This window comes from Mesoplodon bidens (assembly GCF_964165515.1).
Source record: "Mesoplodon bidens genome assembly, chromosome: 13".
NCBI lineage: Eukaryota > Metazoa > Chordata > Mammalia > Artiodactyla > Ziphiidae > Mesoplodon > Mesoplodon bidens.
The window spans coordinates 40,237,256-40,258,130 of NC_138169.1; the positions used below are offsets into that span (position 1 = coordinate 40,237,256).

The window sequence follows — 20,875 nt, forward strand, 5'->3', positions numbered from 1 at the left end:
GCCCTTTCAGGCCACTGGCCTTCATTGGCTGCTTCCTCTCTGCCTGGAGTGCCCAGAAAATTCCTACCCATTTGTGTGACTGGGTTCAAATCTGGCCCTTGCAAGCAGACTTACCAGCGGTCGCCCCCCAGTGCACCCACACGCCTGTTCCAGCCCATAGGACATTCTATGGGCATCCCAGCACCTGTTTACATGTCAGCTCCCCATTCAGCCTGAGTTCTGTGAGGGTGATAAATGTGTCTCTCCACATCTGTAGCTGTAGAGCTTGCAAGATGTTTGACATGTAGCATATACTTCATAAATATTGAGTGAACCAATGAATGAATAGCAGTATTCTAAGGTTAAACCGTGACAAATATATCTGCAAGTTAGTGAGAGTAATTCCACAAGCCACACGCTTAGAGTCAAACTGTGTGCGTGTGTGTGCACATACACAAAGAACTAGTTATGGACGGTGACAATGAACCACAGCCCAGATAGAGCTTATTCTCATCATCTGGGAGCGAGGTCATGAGGAGGTCAGCTCTACTCTCCCAGGGCCATTCTAGGGAAACCTGACACATAACGGACCAAAGAGCCCACGTCCGGAGTCACAGGTCAAGTCTGAGAGGTGGCGTCCAACCATGTTCCTCATGACACCCGGTCGCTTGGTCATGGCTCCAGGCTCAATGATCAGGAATGTAAATCATATGACGAACATATCACGGTCATCTTCATCACAGAGCAGATTTTAACACCAAACTACTAGAAACCACCTACAAGTCTACAAACAGGGACTGGCCAACACACTGCATTCCATGTGGAGAGAAATGAGGCATTTAGGGATTCCGACAAATCGATCAATGGAAAAATGGGACGTATTTTATCATTTCTGTAAATATTCTACATACGTTTGAACTGAAAGAATGAAGTCGTTTCCTCTAGAAAGTAAGATCACAGTTGATTTCTGACATTTTTTTCTCTGCATTTTCTACGACTTATTACATCTTATGATATTCGTAAAGGAAAGAAAGGGTTTTTTAAAAAAAAAAAACTAAATAGATATGTAACCCACTCAATTGTTTCCTAATTTGCCCTGACAAGAAATGATGTTGTTTTGTGTCAGTAATGAAATGGAGTTGAAGATTCACAATATTTTGGTATTCACCCAATTGCTTCCGAGGAAAGGTCCTCTTGGCCTGGGAGTCTGGCCCTTGGGCTCTGCTTGGTGGAAATACACTGAGGACCCTCCAGCCCCATGTCCCACCCTCACCTTCACCTACCTGATCTGACTTGTCCATCAAGAAGCAATACCCCACTGAGGGACTTCCCTGGAGGTCCAGTGGTTAAGACAGTGTGCTTCCAATGCAGGGGGTGCAGGTTCTATCCCTGGTCAGGGAATTAAGAACCCACATGCCAAGTGGTGTGGCCCCCCAAAAAAGAAAGAAGCAGTATCCCATGAAGATGGCTGGATCTCATCCCTAGACCAGGTAAATCTTCATTTTTAATTCACACAAAAGGTATCCATTTTGTGAATAAGAAGTCTTCTTTGGAATTTGAGTGGAATTGAGCCAGGGTCTGACTAGTCTCCCAGAAGCTGAGCAGCTCATGGAACCTAAGTGACCAGTTAGTGAATATTTCAGCTCAGCTCCAGTCCTTGGGCTGAGACCTGGGGCTCCAAAAAACACCCAACGACAGGGTCACTGCAATGAGAGGGCTGGAAGCAGGCAGAGATACAGGGAAAATCATACTGTATTTCACTGAATTTAAGATGCCACTGATTGTAAAATTAGTATTTTTTATACTACTAAGAAAAAAAAAAAAAAAACAAACATTAGACCAGGACATACCATTGACTATAAAAGCGCCCTGATTTTAGATAGTGAAAACTTATTTTTTATTTTTTGAAGAATTATTTTATTTTTATTTATTTATTTTTTTGACCACACCACGCAGCATGTGGGATCTTAGTTCCCTGACCAGGGATCGAACCTGTGTCCCCTGCAGTGGAAGCACTTAACCACTGGACCGCCAGGGAAGTCCTGATAGTGAAAATGTTAGATGTGAGAAAAAGAAGCACATGTTAGAACTGATGAAATATGGAAATTGCAAGCTGGTGTGATAAGTAAAATGTCAGCTGAAGGTGCCCAAACTGCCTGAGGTGTCAGGGAAGGTTCCCACGGCAGGCAGATTAGCCTAAAGTATGGAGCCTCACTGGAGTCACTACAGGCTTCCCTCGCCTCCTGTAATCCGTTCTCCTCCGCAGAAGCTGGGGGAGCTTTTAACACTGTGAAGCTGCACAGTGTCTGTGGGCCTTATAACCCAACCGGTTCCTCCCAGTGCACTCAGCATAAATCCCAAATTCCTAGCTCAGCCCCAAAGGCCTGTCTCCAGCCTCGTCCTAAGCACCCCCTCTCTTTCTCATCAAGCTCCAGCCACACAACCCAGAATGACTTCCACCAAGTCCCTTCCTCTGTCTGGTCCTTTGCCTATGCTGCTTCCTCTTCCAGGGAGCCCTCCCCTCCCCACCATGTCTAACTCCTGTTCATCCTTTGTCTGGGTTTAATGTCACTTCCCCAGAGTGGCCTGCTCTGGCCACACAATCGAGCAGGTGGGTCTAATTCTTAGTTTAATGTCTGTCTCCCCTTCTGGGCTGATGCTCTGTAAGAGCAGCAATCATGCCTCTTGCTTACAACTGTAGACCCAGGCCTGGCAGGGTGGCCATGCACACAGGGACGTAGAAATATTCAGAGTGAATGGGACAGGGGTGCACGAAGAGGTTTGCTGACAGATCAGAGGAGAGAAACACTACGACATGGTCTAGGGAAAGTGAGACGTTTGGTTGCAGCTGGAATTTCTGAAGCCAGAGAGGTGGATGGGCCCAAGTGGTGAAGGGCTTTGCAGGCCTCCAGGTAGCTTCTGGGTGGTCCTGAAGGGCTGTATGTAGGGGGACATGATCAGATCCGTGTGTCAGAAAGGTCCCTTGGGAGTGGTGGTGTGTGAAGTGACCTTGGCCACAGGAAAGGTGTCTCTCTCTGTCCCTGGCACACCTGTAAGAAGTGTGCTGCTGCCTGCATGGCCCACTAGCCTCTCTCGAGCTTAAAAGTTCCAAAATTTTGATGTGAAGTCATTTGAAACAGGCAGATGTTAGAGAAAAGGAACCCTCAAAAGAGGTACCAAACTAAAACCACCAATAACATTAAAAATCATAGCTAAACTACATAGTAGGTACAAAGCACCTACTATGTGCCGGAAAGTGTTGGGAGCACCTACTAGCACCTGTGCTGCATGGTGTCCTCCCAATGACTCTTTGAGTGGGTGACATTTCTCTCCCCTTTTCATGGATGGAGGCCCGGAAGGTGAGGAAACGTGTTCCAACTGGTGGAAGGCAGAGCCAGGATCGGGAGGAAAAGAGGATCTCCCCAGGGTGGGCTAAAGCTCCCAGCACCCTGTGGGAAGCTCGCCAAATATTTCCTCATGGTTCTGGGATGAGGTGGGGGGAGGGGGGAATGCCCCCCACCACCATCCAGGCCCACAGTCATCTCTATCTCGGCCCCCCAGGCCCTGGCTCAGCGCTGGCCTGGGGTTGAGGTCCATTCAGACCCACAAGCATCCCCACATATGTTTGGTGAACTGAAAGGATGTCAAAACCGTGATCCTTGAAATTAGTGACCACCGTCAGGCAGGCTTGACTGGAAACAGATGGCAGGAAAAGGCAGACACTAATACGGACCATACATAAAAAGCACGTCTTTGAAATTTCAAGCAAGGGAAGTGAAACTAGCCTTTTGCGTAATCATTTACCTCTTTCTGAAAACACTGCTGGTGCCCACAGATTATAACTTCGGCTACATTATGCAAAGTCAGAAACACAGGAATGGCCTGAAAGAAAACAAAGGAATAAGCATGAAAATATTTTCTTGGATCTCATAATTACATAATTCTTGATTTATGCTTAAAAATAAAGATCTGTGGGCACTTTTGGCATTCACGTTGATACTGCTCTCCAGCAAAAATTCTTCTGCGTGGATCAGTGTTCTTGCTTGCAGCATTGTGCTCAGTAGGGTGGATGTACAGGCTCCCCTCTTACGGGTATTCTCATCATTTATTAAGCACCTACTCTGTGGCAGGTGCCATGCCAGGTGCAGGGGACACATCCTGTGAACAGGTGGACACATGTTAGAGAGGCTGTCCCTATTGAGGTAAGAGCTCTGACCGAATGCACAGAAAGGCATGACCAACCCAGTGTGGGCAGAGCACGCCTTCTCGGAGGAAGTGAAGTGCAAAGTCTAAACGGGAGCAGAATGATGAACTAGAATGAGCCCAGGGACTTCCCTGGTGGTCCACTGGTTAAGACTCCACACTCCCAACGCAGGGGACGTGGCTTCGATATCTGGTTGGGGAACTGAGATCCTGCATGACGCATGGCATGGCCAAAGGGAAAAAAGAAAAAAAAAAAAAAAAAAAAAAAAGAATGAGCCCAGCAAAAAGAGACAAGGCGGGAGAGGGCTGGAGGCACACACAAGGGCGCAGAAGAGTGAGGAAGCCCACCTCCTCGGGGAACCAGGGGGACCTGAGTGGGGTGGAATATAGTGTGGAAGGGAAAAGTGGGGGAGAGGAAGGTGGAGAGGTAATCACGGGCCCTATCAGGGAATCAGGACCATCCCAAGGCCCATAAGAGACACTGAAGAGTTTAAAGCCCACCGTGCATGATTTGATCTGCATGTTTAGGGGACCTTGGACTGCTGGGTGGGGCAAAGGAGGCAGAGATGGCTGCGAAAGTTCAGTGGTGTGGTAGACAGAAAAACGGCCCTCCAAACTATAGCTGCATCCTAGTCCCTGGAACCCATGAATGTCACCTCATAGGGTGAAAAAAGGGCCTTTGCAAATGTGATTAAGGTGAGAATCTGGAGGTGGGGAGGTTACTCTGGATTATCTGGGTGGGTCCCAAATGCAAACACAGATCTCCTCCTAAGAGATAGGCAGATATCTGACACACACAGAGGAGGAGGCGATGTGACCCCAGAGGCAGAGACTGGAATGATGCAGCCACGAGCCAAGGAGTGTCAGCAGCCACCAGAAGCTGGAAGAGAGAGGCAAGGAGCAGATTCTCCCCTATAGCCTCTGGAGGGAGCGCAGCTCTGCTGACATACCTTGGCACTCACTTCAGACCCCTGGCCTCCAGAATTGGGAGAGAATAAATTTCTGTTGTTTGAAGCCACCTCGGTAGGTGGTAATTTGTTACAGCAGCTACAGGAAACTAATACAAGGAATGACAAGATGGTGGCCTGAACTTGGTAGTAGCAGCGAAGATGGAGAAAAGGGGCCACATGAGGGAAATATTTAGGAGATTGAACTGCAGTAAATGATGGGATAACTGGGATCAACTTTGTACCCTCAGAAAGGGGGGGGAGGGAGAAGACATAAAAATAAGGTAACACTCCAGTGGGTTATCAAGATACACAGAGTACCCACTGCACATTGACTATCGCTGGGCTGTTTGCTAAGAACAGCAGTCTTTCCTAATTTGATAGATAATCTTGACAAGGTAAAGGGGAGGGATTAAGGGGCGAGGAATTGTGTTATTGTCTTTGTTGCTGCTGCTGATGATAATGTCTCCTGGAAAGCAGAAAAAGATCAAGAATAATGCATGGAAAAAAAAACCAGAATAATGCATGGGTTTTGGCATCAGCTGGGCTTCAGGCTCCAGCTCCACCATCTGCTAGTGGAGCAGGGCACATATCCAAACAGTTTGCTCCTCTGTAGTATGAGGATAACAGTATCTACGACCTGGAGCTATAGGGAGGAATGATGGAAATAATGCAGGAGCACTGCATGAAGGCTGTCAATATTAATAGGTACCAAGCCCACGCTTAGTGGCCTCGATGGAGGACCCTGAGCTGAGAAATTTTTCCAGCTTCGAGGACTCTTAAGTGGGTCTTTAAGCAGATGTTGCTGCCCAACCACTTCCAGATGGATGTATTCTTCATCTTTTGGCTGCGTTGGGTCTTTATTACTGCATGCAGGCTTTTCTCTAGTTGCGACGAGCGGGGGCTACTCTTCGTTGCGGTGCACGGGCTTCTCATTGTGGTGGCTTCTCTTGTTGTGGAGCACAGGCTCTAGACGCGGGCTTCAGTAGTTGTGGCACGTGGGCTCAGTAGTTGTGGCATGTGGGCCCTAGAGCACAGGCTCAGTAGTTGTGGCGCACGGGCTTAGTTGCTCCACGGCATGTGAGATCTTCCCGGACCAGGGCTTGAACCCGTGTCCCCTGCACTGGCAGGCAGATTCTTAACCACTGTGCCACCAGGGAAGTCCCTGGGAGTATATATTTTTACCTTGTCTTTAAGGCTTTTATAACTGTATAGCTCTGCCCTATTTTAGTATTTTGTTCTAACTCACACTGTTTCATTTCATTATGAGCTCTCACCTTACATTTTTCTTGCCTTTTTAACGTTCTCTACTCCTTTAAAAGTTCAGCTAAAACTTTTTTCCTTTTAAAATCATCCTTTATTTTAATTATTTTCTATGTTTTTCATCTTTTGTGCTTCTTTTTATCCCTCTTAAACTTTTATATTTTCAAATATTCTTTATGTATTTTAAGATTATTAAAGAGATTTTTTAATTGGCTTTATCCATTGGGATCATGTATGGAAAATGTGGGCCCTGGCCTTCTAGGTCTGAGCCTAAGAAGATAGCACAGAAAATCTTAGAGAGGTTAATCCTGTGGTACGTGACATGAAAATGAAAGGGCAACCTGGATCTTATTTATTTAAAATTAAGCCCTGATTTAAAATGCTTTTGCCTCCTTGACTATAAAATCAGTAAGGAAACGAGATTTAGGGTGACTCTAGATGCTAACTCTAGACTTCAAGGAGGCTTAATTTTCTCAATTTTATAAACCGTGGACAGGTTTCTCCATCTCCCTAGGAGATTCTGATCAGATTCTGGAAAAGGATCTATCTACACATACAGAACCGATTTTATTTTATTTTTTATTCTATTTTATTTTTAATTTTTTAAAAGAAAGTTGCCTTTTAATTTTTTTAATTAAAAAATTTTTTAACTATTTATTTATTAATTATTTATTTTTGGCTGCACCGGGTCTTAGTTGCAGCATACAAGATCTTTAGTTGCAGCATGTGGGTTCCTTAGTTGTGGCATGCGAACTCTTAGTTGAGTCATGCATGCAGGATCTATTTCCCTGACGATGGATCGAACCCAGGCTCCCTGCATTGGGAGCACAGAGTCTTAACCACTGGACCACCAGGGAAGTCCCCAGAACTGATATTAAAGTTCTCTAATAATAGATACCAACAATGTGTTCAGCACAGTGCTAATTATTTTAATTGCATTCTCTTATTTAAACCATATCTCAACAACTGTATCCACGGATGCTTGTTGCCCTGATTTACAGACAAGGAAACTGAAGCTTAGAGTGATGGGGCAGCTTGCTGGCGAGCTCACAACTAGCTCTGGGTATGACTCCATGACTCCAACCCAGTAACGGCAACGCCCACGCTCCCAGCCTCGATGTTATAGGAGCCAAATTACAGCAAGCCCCCAGTGTAAACTTCCTGGACCTACAACTGTGCAAAGTCTAATACCATTGTGTTCCAAATCCTGCCAGTCTGCTTCCTCCAGCAATATAACTGGTATGATCTAAAACAGATGACCTCAGAGTAAACTCTATGCCATTTTTTAAAGGGATATCTTCCATTTCCACTTAAAAATTTTTTAATCTGAATTTCTCAAGCCATTTTTTCGACTGAGGAGCTAACGGGCTTTAGAAACAGTAATTCTATGACTGATTTTATCAGCCTCCATAGAGATCTATCAAAAACAGTATTAAGGCAGTCTGCAATTTATGATTACTGATTTTCCCTTGGCCTCTACCTCTGTGCACGAAGCCCCAGTCTGAACTACATTATTAGTTCAAGAGACTCCAGTGACTGATTGATTATTTTAGAAAACCTGCCTTTTATCTTTATGGAGTGAGGTTCAGCAGGACTTATTTTTGTGAAATCAGACAGAAGTTCTGAGAAATGAGGAATTCCCTGGTAATCCAGTGGTTAAGACTCCACGCTTCCACTGCAGAGGGCACAGGTTCGATCCCTGGTTGGGGAAATAAGATCCCACAAGCCACATGGTGCAGCCAAAAAAACAAACAAAAAAAGTTCTGAGATATGATAATAATAGCTAATATATATTGAATACTTACTATGTACCAGACTCTGTTTTGTTCTTTTTTTAATGTTACTGCTGTCACTGTGCGTTTTATTTTTTTTATAAATTTATTTATTTATTTATTTTTGGCTGTGTTGGGTCTTTGTTGCTGCACGTGGGCTTTCTCTAGTTGCGGGGAGCCAGGGCTACTCGTCGTTGCAGTGCACGGGTTTCTTATTGTGGTGGCTTCTCTTGTTGTGGTGCATGGGTTCTAGGGTGCACGGGCTTCAGTAGTTGCAGTGCACGGGCTCAGTAGTTGTGGCTCGCAGGCTCTAGAGCATAGGCTCAGTAGTTATGGCACATGGGCTTAGGTGCTCCGCGGCATGTGGGATCTTCCCAGAGCAGGGCTCAAACCCATGTCTCCTGCACTGGCAGGCAGATCCTTAACCACTGTGCCACTAGGGAAGCCCCCAGACACTGTTTTAATTGCTTTTACATATTCAATCATCATAATAAATCTATGAGGGAGATACTAGTAACATTCCCGTTATACGGATGAGAAAAAAGGAAGGATATATTTTGGTTCTCCTTTTTAACCTGCCTCTTAATAATTTGGAACCACTTTTAGATGATCTAGACGCTAGCTTGCTGCTATAGAGAACAGGAAAACAAGTCTGTTCTTTCACATTAAGACTCTAGGAACGGCCTCAATAACAAAAGGTCCCCACCATCTTTCATCAGGAAAAGTGGCTCAAGATCAACTACCATGAAGCCCAAGTTATCACTTTTGACACAAAATGTAATTGACCGAATTCAACTACCCTACAGTTCAATTCATTTCATTACTTAGGGGCACAGTTTGCAACTAATTTATTCTTAAAATTTTAACATTCACTTTTAATTTTACATTGCATCCATGTACCACTGGAAATTTTTCTCTGGATGTAAAGAGAAATTGGTAATTATTACTTAAGATTTTTCATTATTCCCATGCTTCCCAGAGTGGAATTTTCAAGCCTTGATTGTTATTTGTTCAGGTGTTGGAACTGACTTAAAACAGTTTTCTACGGAAAATCCTGGCCCTGCCCACAGGCATGGCCTCAGGTCACGCTGTAGGAGTGGGGATGACTCCCTTAGCCAAGTCTTGGGTCGACTTCTAAGTTTTTATAGAAAAACATCAATCCTACCTTCAGTTTGGGTGATTTTTAAATATGTGGACGTGGCCTTAATCTGCGATATACAATTGCTCGCCAGGCCCTTGCCAAAGAATGTAACTTTGAACTGTTGGCTGCCTAGTTTTCATCAAAATCACGCATGCCAGACATAACTGTTCCCACAAGAAGGGAGCCGGATAATTGGAGAGCAGAGATTTTAGCCCCAGAGAATCGCTCCTACTGAACTGCGCTGTCATTAAGCCTCCAAAATGCACTAAGAATCCCAGAAATCAGGTTACCATTGTGTTTGTTATAAGGACGCGATTGAAGACCCTAAGTAGCCCAGTTTACCCTTTATGAGGACTCAGGACCTGACAGCAAGGAAGGAGCATGTCTGCGGCAACAACCCGCTTTTCTCTTACAAGCACTGAGAGTCTCGTAACTTCTTTATTTGGCTGCAGAAATCTGAGAGCTGAATCCAAGGCCCAACTGTATTTATTTCATAAGATATTACAGCATAAATTTCTATGTGCTAAGTCTCTCTGTGGTCTCATCTCGCCCTTCTTCAATTACCCTTGACCTAGATTTCTTTTAAATTCTATTCATAAGAAATGCTTATCTTATTTTCATCATCATTATTCTTTTAAGCCACAACACATCCTTTTGGGAAGACAGTTGAGGTGTTTGAATATGTTTATGTGTACATATAAATGAATGTATTCACAAATTGATTGGCATGAGATAAATTTGAGTGTTTATTTACATTAATTTTATCATTCTGTCATTAACTGGCCAACACTTTTTTTTTTTTTTTTTTGGCCTCACCAAGCGGCTTTCGGGATCTTAGTTCCCCGACCAGGGATCGAACCCGGGCCCTTGGCAATGAAAGCGCGGAGTCCTAACCACTGGACCTCCAGGGAACTCCCTGGCCAAGTCCTTGAGGGCAGAGGGCCAGACTCCCTCTTTGCCAGAGTATCTCCAGCACCAGCTTGGAGGCCACCTCCCTCCTTCATCTGCTCATCACATAAAGTAGCTGACCTGTGTTTAGGGGCCTTTTTATTTGAAAAATAGGCAGCTTAGAATACCAGCTTGTAAGATGCATGGGAATAAGAACCTCCCTTGGGGGCATAAATGCACGTGCTACTACAGAGGGCAGGTTGGCCTGCTCTCAGTGAACTGCTATTTTTCTCACCCTTTTTTAAACGAGTGCATAGGAATGAATTCAGTTAAATTAAATATGCACCTCCTATAGCACCAGAAAGGGCTCTGAGTGAGGCGAGTGAGAACATATCCCCCTCCGCCATATAATCCTCAAGAAAATCTCTGTTGTAGCCTGGGGAGGGGAGTTATAAACATATCTTTTTAATTGTGGTAAAATATACATATAACATTTACCATTTTAACCATTTTTACGTGTATAGTTCAGTGGCATTAAGTACATTCACATTGTTGTGTAACCATCACCACCATCCTTTCACAGAACTCTTTTCATCTGAAATTCTGTCCCCACTAAACAATAATTCCCCATTCTCCCCAGCCCACAGCTCCTGGTAAGCACCAATACTCTCTGTCTCTATAAATTTGACTATTCTAAGTAACCCATATTAGTAGAATCATACAGGACTTGACCTTTTGTGACTGGCTTATTTCATTTAACATAATGTCTTCAAGGTTCATCCATGTTGTACCACGTGTCAGAATTTTCTTCCTTTTTAAGCCTGAATAATATTGCATTGTACTGATATACTATTTTGTTTATCCATTCATCTGTCAATAGACACTTGGATTGTTTCCAACTTTTGGCTACTGTGGATAATGCTGCTGTGAACACAGGTATACAAAATATCTGCTCAAGTCCCTGCTTTCAATTTTTTTGTTGGGTCATATGGTAACTCTATTTTCAATTTTTTGAGGAATCACCATACTGTTTTTCATTGCAGCTGTACCATTTTGCATTCCCAAAAGCAGTGCACAAGAGTTCCAACTTCTCCACACTCTCACCAACACTTGTTATTTTCTATTTTTTTGATAACAGTCATCCTAATGGGCACGAAGTGGTATCTCATGATTTTGATTTGTATTTCCTTAATGCTTAATGATGTTGAGTACCTCATCATGGGCTCAGTGGCCATTTGCATATCTTCTTTGGAGAAATGTCTATTCAAGTCCTTTGCCCATTTTTCAATCAGGTTGTTTGGTTTTTGTTGTTGAATTTTAGGAGTTTTTTATATGTTCTGGATATTAATCCCTAATCAGATAGATGATTTTCAAATATTTTCTCCCGTTCTATGAATTGCCATTTTACTCTGTTGACAGCGTGCACTGATACACCGAAGTTTTTCATTTTGATGAAGTCCAATTTGGCTATTTTTTTCTTTTGTTGCATGTGTCTTGCTGTTATAGCCAATAAATCACTGCTAAGTCCAGTGTCATGAAGCTTTCCGCTTGGAGCACAGTTTTAATAAGTCATTTTATAAGGGTTATGGAAAACATCTTTAGATGGGGCAGGAACATAACTAAAATGCAGAGGACGGGGTTATTAATTTGCCACTGCGCCCACATCTTAAGTAATCCTTACAATCGGACTCTGATCACCTCTGATGAGAAAACCACGTGAAAGAGGAGAACTGCCTCTAACCACAGTGACAGGGAACCTTAGGGGAAGGGTCTCCATTCTATTGATAGATCAACATTTACGTTCTTTTCCCTATGGATCCAAGATCCCTTACATGATATTGGAGCCAAACCAAGTGGGAGGGAACCCACAGGCTCCAGTTTGCTTAACTGAGTAATTTCACTCCATGCGAGTCTGATTATCCATGTGTGTTTCCTCACCGACACCCCCGGCCAATCTCTATTCCATTGTGTTGAGTGAAGACAGAAACCCTGACAAGCAGTTAGGAAAGGCTCAAGATCAAAGTGCTGGGTAGGTAACCAAGGCCAGTCCTGTCGAGATGCCTCAATTTAGATTTGCGGAGTCTTCCAACTGCTGACCCTGAGCAAGAAAAGAGCATGGTTTGAGCAACCAGATCACCAGCACTGGGATGGCTTCTCCCTGGCAAGGTCCCGAGTGTGAGAATCTGCACGTCTGTTCTAAACACTCACCAGCACAGGCTTTGAGGCAATCCTGTCCAGCTGAGAAGGGCTGCGGCAGGGAAATTATCATAAGAGTAATAACGACTGGTTCAAGTTGTCCTGTCCCTCCAAAGGTTGACATTCGTGCCATCAGCCCTCATCACTGTGACCTTACTCAGGGCAGGAAAGCTGGCGAGGAAGAGCCAAATTAGCCCCTGTAGAAGGGAGGACAGCCACACGGCTCCTCTCCCCTCCTCCCAGCTCCATCCTCATGGGCTCGTGTCCTTTGCTTGTTGTGATTTAGGGAGGAAAGAGGGTAAGCGTTGCAGATGAACCACTATCGTTGGACAGGCTTGAGTCTGCATCTCTGCTTTAACATTTACTAGTTGGTGACCTTGGCCAAATAATTTGCATCTCAGTTTCCTCAACTGTAAATGGGAGTAATGAAGTCCAACTTCATATGTCATGAGGGTTGACAAGAGGAAGTGCCCGGCACACATATATAACACTGACTATTCGCGATGCCTGTTCCCATGGTGAGTTGTGTGTCTCTCACGGATTCCCCTGGAAGTTCTTCAAGGTCAGGAAGCAGGTTTTATTCCTCATTAAGCCCCCAGAAGTAGATTCCCCAATAAATATTTGCTGAATGGAGAGCCACAAGAATAATCTCCTTCCCTTAATTCTATCATTCGGTTGTGAGTTCCAGGTAGAAAAATCAATAAAGAACTGTCCCCACCTCGCCTTTGCAGAGTTAAATCAGCTTGCTCTCAGGAGTTGCACATCAGAAGAATAGCTTCAAATTCTTGTCAGATTAAGGAGGCCTTTATGGAGCAAAGCAACTTCCTAAGTGTTTTGCATAACAACACACCCACGGATTTTAACTGAGCATGTTTCCCCCAGGTCCTCGTGGATTCATGAAACTGCCAGCCTGGCACCAGCATAATGACACGGGTTTTCCATCTAACACAAGCTGTACGAGTGCCTCGTGTTTCATCCACTCTGTAAATTTTTAAGCAACTATGTAAAAACAAAAAACTCAGAAAACAAAGAACAGATGCTGGGTTGAGTTATTTCACTAAAAAAAAACAATAAGTGTCTCCTTTCTGTCCTCCTCCCACTCTAATCGGGTATATTTGGTTTGGGGTTGTTTCCCTTTGCTCAGAGTTTGAATTGCAGCAGCTTCGTTCTGCCTATGAGAGAAGTCTGTGCTCTAGGCCAGGGGCACTCAAATGCGGTCCCTCCAAAAGATAAGGAGCTTGCACAGAATATAAGTCAGTGCACTGCTTCCTTCCTCAAAAAGTCCTGCTATGAAAAAAAAAAGTCAGCTCAAACTAATCAGCGTGTTTAGTGCCAAGCGTGATGTTCATTCTGGCACAATCTCCTTACAGACAGGTAACAAAGAGCTCACAGGCTATCACCTTCTGTGGACCACACTCTGAGAAGCATTGTTCCAGGTTACAGAAATCTCCATCTGCCTGAGACATACTAGATTGACATTTACAATGGACTTTTGAGGGGTTTTTGGCCACCTAGCCTCCTTATCCCTTCCTTGGTAAAGCACTCCAATATAAAGCATCTGCCTCACCCTTTCTCAGTCTGTGGGTCCAGCTGGGGATCCTGTATGGCCAGGGCTGGCCAAACGCCCTGAGTCTCTCCAGTCACAGTGAATGGTTCAGAAAAGTCATGATCCAGGACTGGTCAATCAATGTAAATCCATCCAGCTTTTAGACCTGGGATGGGCAGTGGTCCTGATTGATGCAATCAGGGTGAATTGTGAGACTCATGCAGAAGCTACAAGGAAGACAGTCTTTCCATTAGACTTAAAATTGTGAGGATGTCAGCCTGAAGTCAACAACACCCATGAGGCGAGAGCCTGGCTCTGAAATGAAGCAAAGACAGAGAGGAGAACTGAAAGAGAGACAGAAGCTGGATTCTGAGTAGGTCATTGGAACCTCTGGGTCAAGCCATGCCTGAAGCAGTTTCTACACTCTGACTTTTCATTAATGTGAACCAGGAAATTTCCCTTTACTTAGACCAGTTGGTGAGCTTTCTAACACTTGCAACCAAGAGTCTCAAGTTTATGCATGACTACTGTACCCTGGGCTCATTCTAAAATCCATATACATTGATCCTAAAGAGACAAATCTGAAAAGGCAAAAGGTGGGAAGTCAGAAGAGCTGCCATTACCTGGAACTAGAGACAGGTTACCAAGACGTCCCATACCTAAGTGTTTTCCTCTGCCAGGTTATTAACATCTGCCTCACATATCAGGTGACTGTGAGACACATGAAAAGATACAAAGGAAATCACTCTGGAGAACACATGAAAAAGCACTATACAAACAAAAAATTATTAGCACAACACCTTAGTTATTCAAACTTCAAAACTCTGGCATCCATAACTATCCAGAGCCTACAAAAAACTTCAAAAACTTTTGTACAACAATAGATTGTTTTTTGTTTTTTTGTTTTCCAGTCAAATCCTATACTCTGCTATAGAAGAGGAAGCTCCCCCTGCAGGCCAGAGGCCGTAAAGAGAGGCCATGGACTTGGGGGAGCCTGACAGCATCAAGAGCGGCAGCTGAGAGCCAGCCTGGCCCCCTGTTCTGGGCTCAGCACCAACGTGCTCTGTGTCTCACTTCTTAGGTCACCCAGGCTATTTTCTCCCCCATCACACACATCATCCCATCTACTCAAGCTTATGAATCATGAAAGGAAAATGATGATTTAATTTAGAAATTATCGATTTAATTTAGAAATTATTGCAGTTAATTCTCAGCCACTATTTTGCAGCTTTGGAATTGTCCTAACAATACTATTATTATCCAGAGAGGCAGATTTTGTTTTTACTGTTTTCATATCTGAGGCCTAAGGGGCCAACATAACAACAAACTTTACATTAAAAGACTGAATTGTTTGAAAATTTCGCATTTTTTCAAACATTAGAATACAATCATTTTCTGATAGATTAAAAACAGCAATTAGAGTATAAAACCATTCCTGAAGACCTAAATAGATGTTTCTCCAAAAAAGACATACAGATGGCCAACAAACACATGAAAAGATGCTCAACATCACCAATCATTAGAGAAGTGCAAATCAAAACTACAATGAGGTATCACCTCATACCAGTCAGAATGGGCATCATCAAAAAATCTACAAACAATAAATGCTGGAGAGGGTGTGGAGAAAAGGGAACCCTCTTGCACTATTGGTGGGAATGTAAATTGATACAACCACTATGGAGAACAGTAATGGAGGTTCCTTAAAAAACTAAAAATAGAACTACCATATGACCCAGCAATCCCACTACTGGGCATATACCCTGAGAAAACCATAATTCAAAAAGAGACATGTACCAAAATGTTCATTGCAGCTCTATTCACAATAGCCCGGAGCTGGAAACAACCTAAGTGTCCATCATTGGATGAATGGATAAAGAAGATGTGGCACATATATACAATGGAATATTACTCAGCCATAAAAAGAAACGAAACTGAGCTATTTGTAATGAGGTGGATAGACCTAGAGTCTGTCATACAGAGTGAAGTTAGTCAGAAAGAGAAAGACAAATACCGTATGCTAACACATATATACGGAATTTTAAAAAAAAAATGTCATGAAGAACCTAGGGGCAAAACGGGAATAAAGACACAGACCTACTTGAGAATGGACTTGAGGATATGGGGAGGGGGAAGGGTAAGCTGTGACAAAGCGAAAGAGAGGCATGGACATATATACACTACCAAACGTAAGGTAGATAGATAGTGGGAAGCAGCCGCAGAGCACAGGGAGATCAGCTCGGTGCTTTGTGACCGCCTGGAGGGGTGGGATGGGGAGGGTGGGAGGGAGGGAGATGCATGAGGGAAGGGATGTGGGAACAGATGTATATGTATGACTGATTCACTTTGTTATAAAGCAGAAACTAATTAAAAAAAAAAAAAGATACATGCACCCCAATGTTCATTGCAGCACTATTTACAATAGCCAGGACATGGAAGCAACCTAAAGTTCCATCAACAGACGAATGGATAAAGAAGATGTGGTACATATATACAATGGAATATTACGCAGCCATAGAAAGGAATGAAATTGGGTCATTTGCAGAGACCTGGCTGGACCTAGAGTCTGTCATATGGAGTGAAGTAAATCAGAAAGAGAAAAACAAATATCGTGTATTAACGCATATATGTGGAATCTAGAAAAATGGTACAGATGAACCTATCTGCAGGGCAGGAATAGAGATGCAGATGTAGAGAATGGACATGTGGATTCGGTGGGGGAGGAGGAAGTGGGATGAGTAGGGAGATTGGGATTGACATATAAACACTACCATGTGTAAAACAGATAGCTAGTGGGAACCTGCTGTATAGCACAGGGAGCTCAGCTTGGTGCTCTGTGGTGACCTAGGTGGGTGGAATGGGGGGTGGGGTGGGAGGGAGGTCTAAGAGGGAGGGGATATATGTATACATATAGCTGATTCACTTCGTTGTACAGCAGAAACTAATACAACATTGTAAAGCAACTATACCTCAATTAAAAACAAACAAAGAAAACCTTAACTATACGAAAAAAAAGTTTCTGATTTTTAAGCCACGTTCTGAGACTCTGGTCAATGCTGATATTTATGGATTCTCCTCTGGTGGCAAAATAACTAAATTTTTGGAGTTCCATATCATATATAACATAGCTGGAAGAAATCTGTTCCTCACAGTACCCTCCTTTGAGGAGCTCAGTCCTGGGGTCTGGGTGGGAGGACAGAATGAACACTTGTTTCACTAGTGTCCCCGTGTACTGGGCATCAATTCCGTGCCAAGCATGCGAACCCACGACTAAGCCCAGCCCACCCAGGCCGTGTCATTGATGAGCAAGGTCATGGTCCCCGGAAGCAAGGAGCAGACTGAGCCCACCCTCCCTGCTCCCAAGGACGGGGTGTATCCACGCAGAGGAGACTCCACAAATATCACTACTTCCTGCATCTCCATCTGCAGCTCTCCATCTTGTAAAACAAGTCAGTCCTTCCCTGTTATCTGGTTATCTTCAATTCAGGGAGTGGGAGCACTCCACGTTGGCCTCACCCCCAAGACTTGTTCTTCAATCTAGCTGTACCATCATTAAAGCTGTTGCTTTGCCCCCTATTGATCCAAGGCGCAACAAGTTAAAGGCAAAGGGGAAGAAGGGAAAGGGACTGTCCCCCCCAAAACCTCTAACACTTACCAGTCTGGACAGTGCTCTGGAACCAGCATAGATGATACCCACAAACAGCACTGAAGCAGGAAGCCATGTCAAAACATCAGATCTGTAAAAGGGAAAGAGGCCATAGATTTCTGTCACTTTATGTCCAAAAGACCTCGCTGGAAGGTACGACGCTCCCATACACCAAATACAGCACTCATGGTTGTCTAAACATCCCCAGGTGACTTGTGAAGCATGATTTGCTCTGTATCATTGAGAGGGACAGAAGCTGACCAAGCCATCCTGCCTACAGTCCATCACTCAGCCAACGATGCGGCGTTACTGATCCCACAATCGGGCACAGACGGGCTGGAGATGGAAAAGGTTTCCTGCAGATTGGGAGAAAGAACAGATCTGATTTTTTTTAAAGAAGCAGTGAATGTTATTCTTTGGAATTTAAGTAGCCGGAGGCTTTGAACACATGCCGAAGTATTTTTTAAAAAATTTTAAAGGCTATTTACCTAGGCAAGGTACCAAACAGCTCCAGGGAACCACAACAAAAGGAACCACAGTGTGAAAGGATGGAATTGAAAAGAGTGCCTGAACTTGAGCTGGGTGGCCACGTGCTGAGCCTCAACCGTTTACCTGGGATGCCAGTTCAGGGAATCTCCGAAGACTTTTCAAGGGCACATTTCTTTGATTCCCTTGTGGCCACACCAAGAACTGCTTTTTCTTTTTCTTTTTTTTAATCTTTTTTTTTGGCCACACTGTGTGGCTTGCAGGATCTTAGTTCCCTGACCAGGGACCAAACTCGGGCCCCTGGCAGTAAAAGCATGGAGCCCTAACCACTGGACAGCCAGTCCCAAGAACTGCTTTTTCAACACAGTTTAGAATCTTGCTCTCCTCAGAATACCTTTCCTGTAGTTTCAGTTCTACAGTGAAAACCTGGGGGAAGAAACTTCATTTTCTTCTTTGCACAAATCAGAAAAATAGCTACTGTGCAGTTTCCTTGTTGACAGCAGATGGACTGGACCAGTAGTGTTAATTCAGATTTAAGAAATTATCTGAATCTTGGTTTGAGTAAACTTGTGATCTGCATGCAATATTAACTAGATCGGATAACTTTTATACTTTCATACGTACACATAGGCTCTCCCCACCCTCATCAACATCCATTAGTTATTGAACTTTGTGAACTGGCACTGAAACATTACAACAATGTTTTGTTGCACCAATTTTATAAACTTTTACAGTGCAGTACAGTTATTTTTCAGAGACAAACCAAAGTTTAATTTCTCAAGGTTCATGCTGTTTGCTTTAGCAGCATTTGATGGTGGATCTTTTATACACATTTGTTAAAGATGAAAAATAAGCCAGATTGCAAATGCTTTTTCTTCCTTTTTTAAAGCAAACCATGTACCAAGTTTTTTGGTCCAAATTGTGTAGGATAAGTTAAATTGCATTCTAATAACCAATATGAGTGTATTTCTGTAAGTATAGTTATGTTGAAATAAAGTTTTAAAAAGCAAAAAAAAAAAAAAAAAGCAAAATCTCAGTCTTTCCATACAGTACACATCACTGAGGGTGCAACTTGCTTCCCCCATCAGTTACAAATGCATTCGGTTTGCTAATTCAAGTTCCCAGAGTTATTCTAAAATAAATATAAATTAATGAAGACATTCCAGCAGGATATGACATAATAATCCCAAGTAACTCAATGAACTGCTCTCCTGGGATGGAGACTGTTCAAGAAGTGTTCTTTGTTAATTTTATTAACATGGGCAGGCACTCTATCATCAGACCTGCTTTTGTACAACTTCCCAGGGAACACGGCATGAAAATGTTTCTAGTCTCAGATAAGGCCTTCGAACCCTACTTCCTGTATATAGTCATTCAGCCAAACTCACAGCAACTTGCAAGGTGCTCACAGCGCCAGAGTTAATATTAACAGCAGCATCAGGGACTTCCCTGGTTGCACAGTGGTTAAGAATCCACCTGCCAATGCAGGGGACATGAGTTCAAGTCCTGGTCTGGGAAGATCCCACATGCCACGGAGCAACTAAACCTGTGCACCACAACTACCGAGCCTGCGCGCTAGAGCCCACGTGCCACAACTACTGAAGCCCGCACACCTAGAGCCGGTGCTCCACAACAAGAGAAGCCACCACAATGAGAAGCCCACGCACCACAACGAGAAGCCCACGCACCCACAACGAAGAGTAGCCCCCACTCTCCGCAACTAGAGAAAGCCCACTCGCAGCAACAAAGACCCAATGCAGCCAAAAATAAATAAATTACTTTAAAAAACAAACCACAAAAAAAAAAAAAGCAGCATCACCAATGACATTTTTTGAGCCCTTGCTACAAACCAGGCACTGTGCTAAATGTTTTCTACACTGTAATCTTTTTAAAATCTGTGGGAGTTCCCTGGTTACCTAGTGGTTAGGATTCCAGGCGTTGACTGCTGTGGCCTGGGTTCAATCCCTGGTAGGGGAACTGAGATCCTGAAAGCCGTGCAGCGTGGCCAAAAAATATTTATCTAAAAATAGATAAATAAAAAATAATAATAAAATAAAATCTGCACAACAATCTCACGAGGAAAGTATCATTATTATTATTATTATTATTACCCCCACTGTGCAGATGAAGAAACCGAGGCACAAAGAGTTTAAAGTAATTTGTCTATGGTCAGAAAAGCTGGTAATGGCAAAGCCACAATTTGAATTCAGGTCTGTCTGACTTAAAACCTTGCTTTTAACCACCTCTCATACTTTACCCTCAAGGATCTCATAATAATCTAATGTGAGACAATGATATATAAATAAATAAGTTGCAAACACAACATGATTTTTCTCTGGTAGCAGCTCAAGCAGCTAGTTATCTGAGAAATATTCTGCTATTACTAGTCCTGCTGCCATCACAGACATCTGTACTTCCAACCAAAAGGTGAACAAAGAATGGAAATGCCAGCCTCCATCCTAGAGGGCCAAGCTAATACCGACCAATTGCTACTCTTCTAGGAAAAGGCTTTCCCATTAGACATTAAGGGCCAAGTCCCATGGCCTGCTGTGCCCTAGAAGGAAGCCCAGAGCATGTACTGTGGGGAGCATGATGAGGAAGGAAGGAAGGCATGTGCAGGGGGGAAATAGTGGCTGGCCCAGCTGCGGCAAGCCCGACACTTCAGAATGGAAGGTCAGTGAGGCCCCAGACATGCGTGCCCCACCCACTCCTAAACAAAGAAAACTCCTGCCGACTCGCATACCTACTTCAGGCGATGTCAGGGTATCTGAATGGCCATGGACGTGAGGAAAAGAAAACAGCGCTAGGGAA

The 20,875-nt window shown here is 43.7% G+C and overlaps 1 protein-coding gene across 7 annotated transcripts in view; it reads right to left on the reverse strand.

Annotated features, from left to right (window-relative positions):
* TMEM241 (transmembrane protein 241) overlaps positions 1 to 20,875 on the reverse strand; it is a 108,325-nt gene that overhangs the window by 66,770 nt on the left and 20,680 nt on the right. For all 7 annotated transcript variants that reach the window (XM_081252077.1, XM_081252079.1, XM_081252078.1 and 4 more), the window contains exons 4-5: positions 17,588 to 17,669; positions 3,784 to 3,861 (exon numbers count right to left, since the gene is read on the reverse strand). In XM_081252077.1, coding sequence (XP_081108203.1) covers positions 3,784 to 3,861; positions 17,588 to 17,669 — 160 coding nt within the window. The remainder of the gene's footprint in view (positions 1 to 3,783; positions 3,862 to 17,587; positions 17,670 to 20,875) is intronic.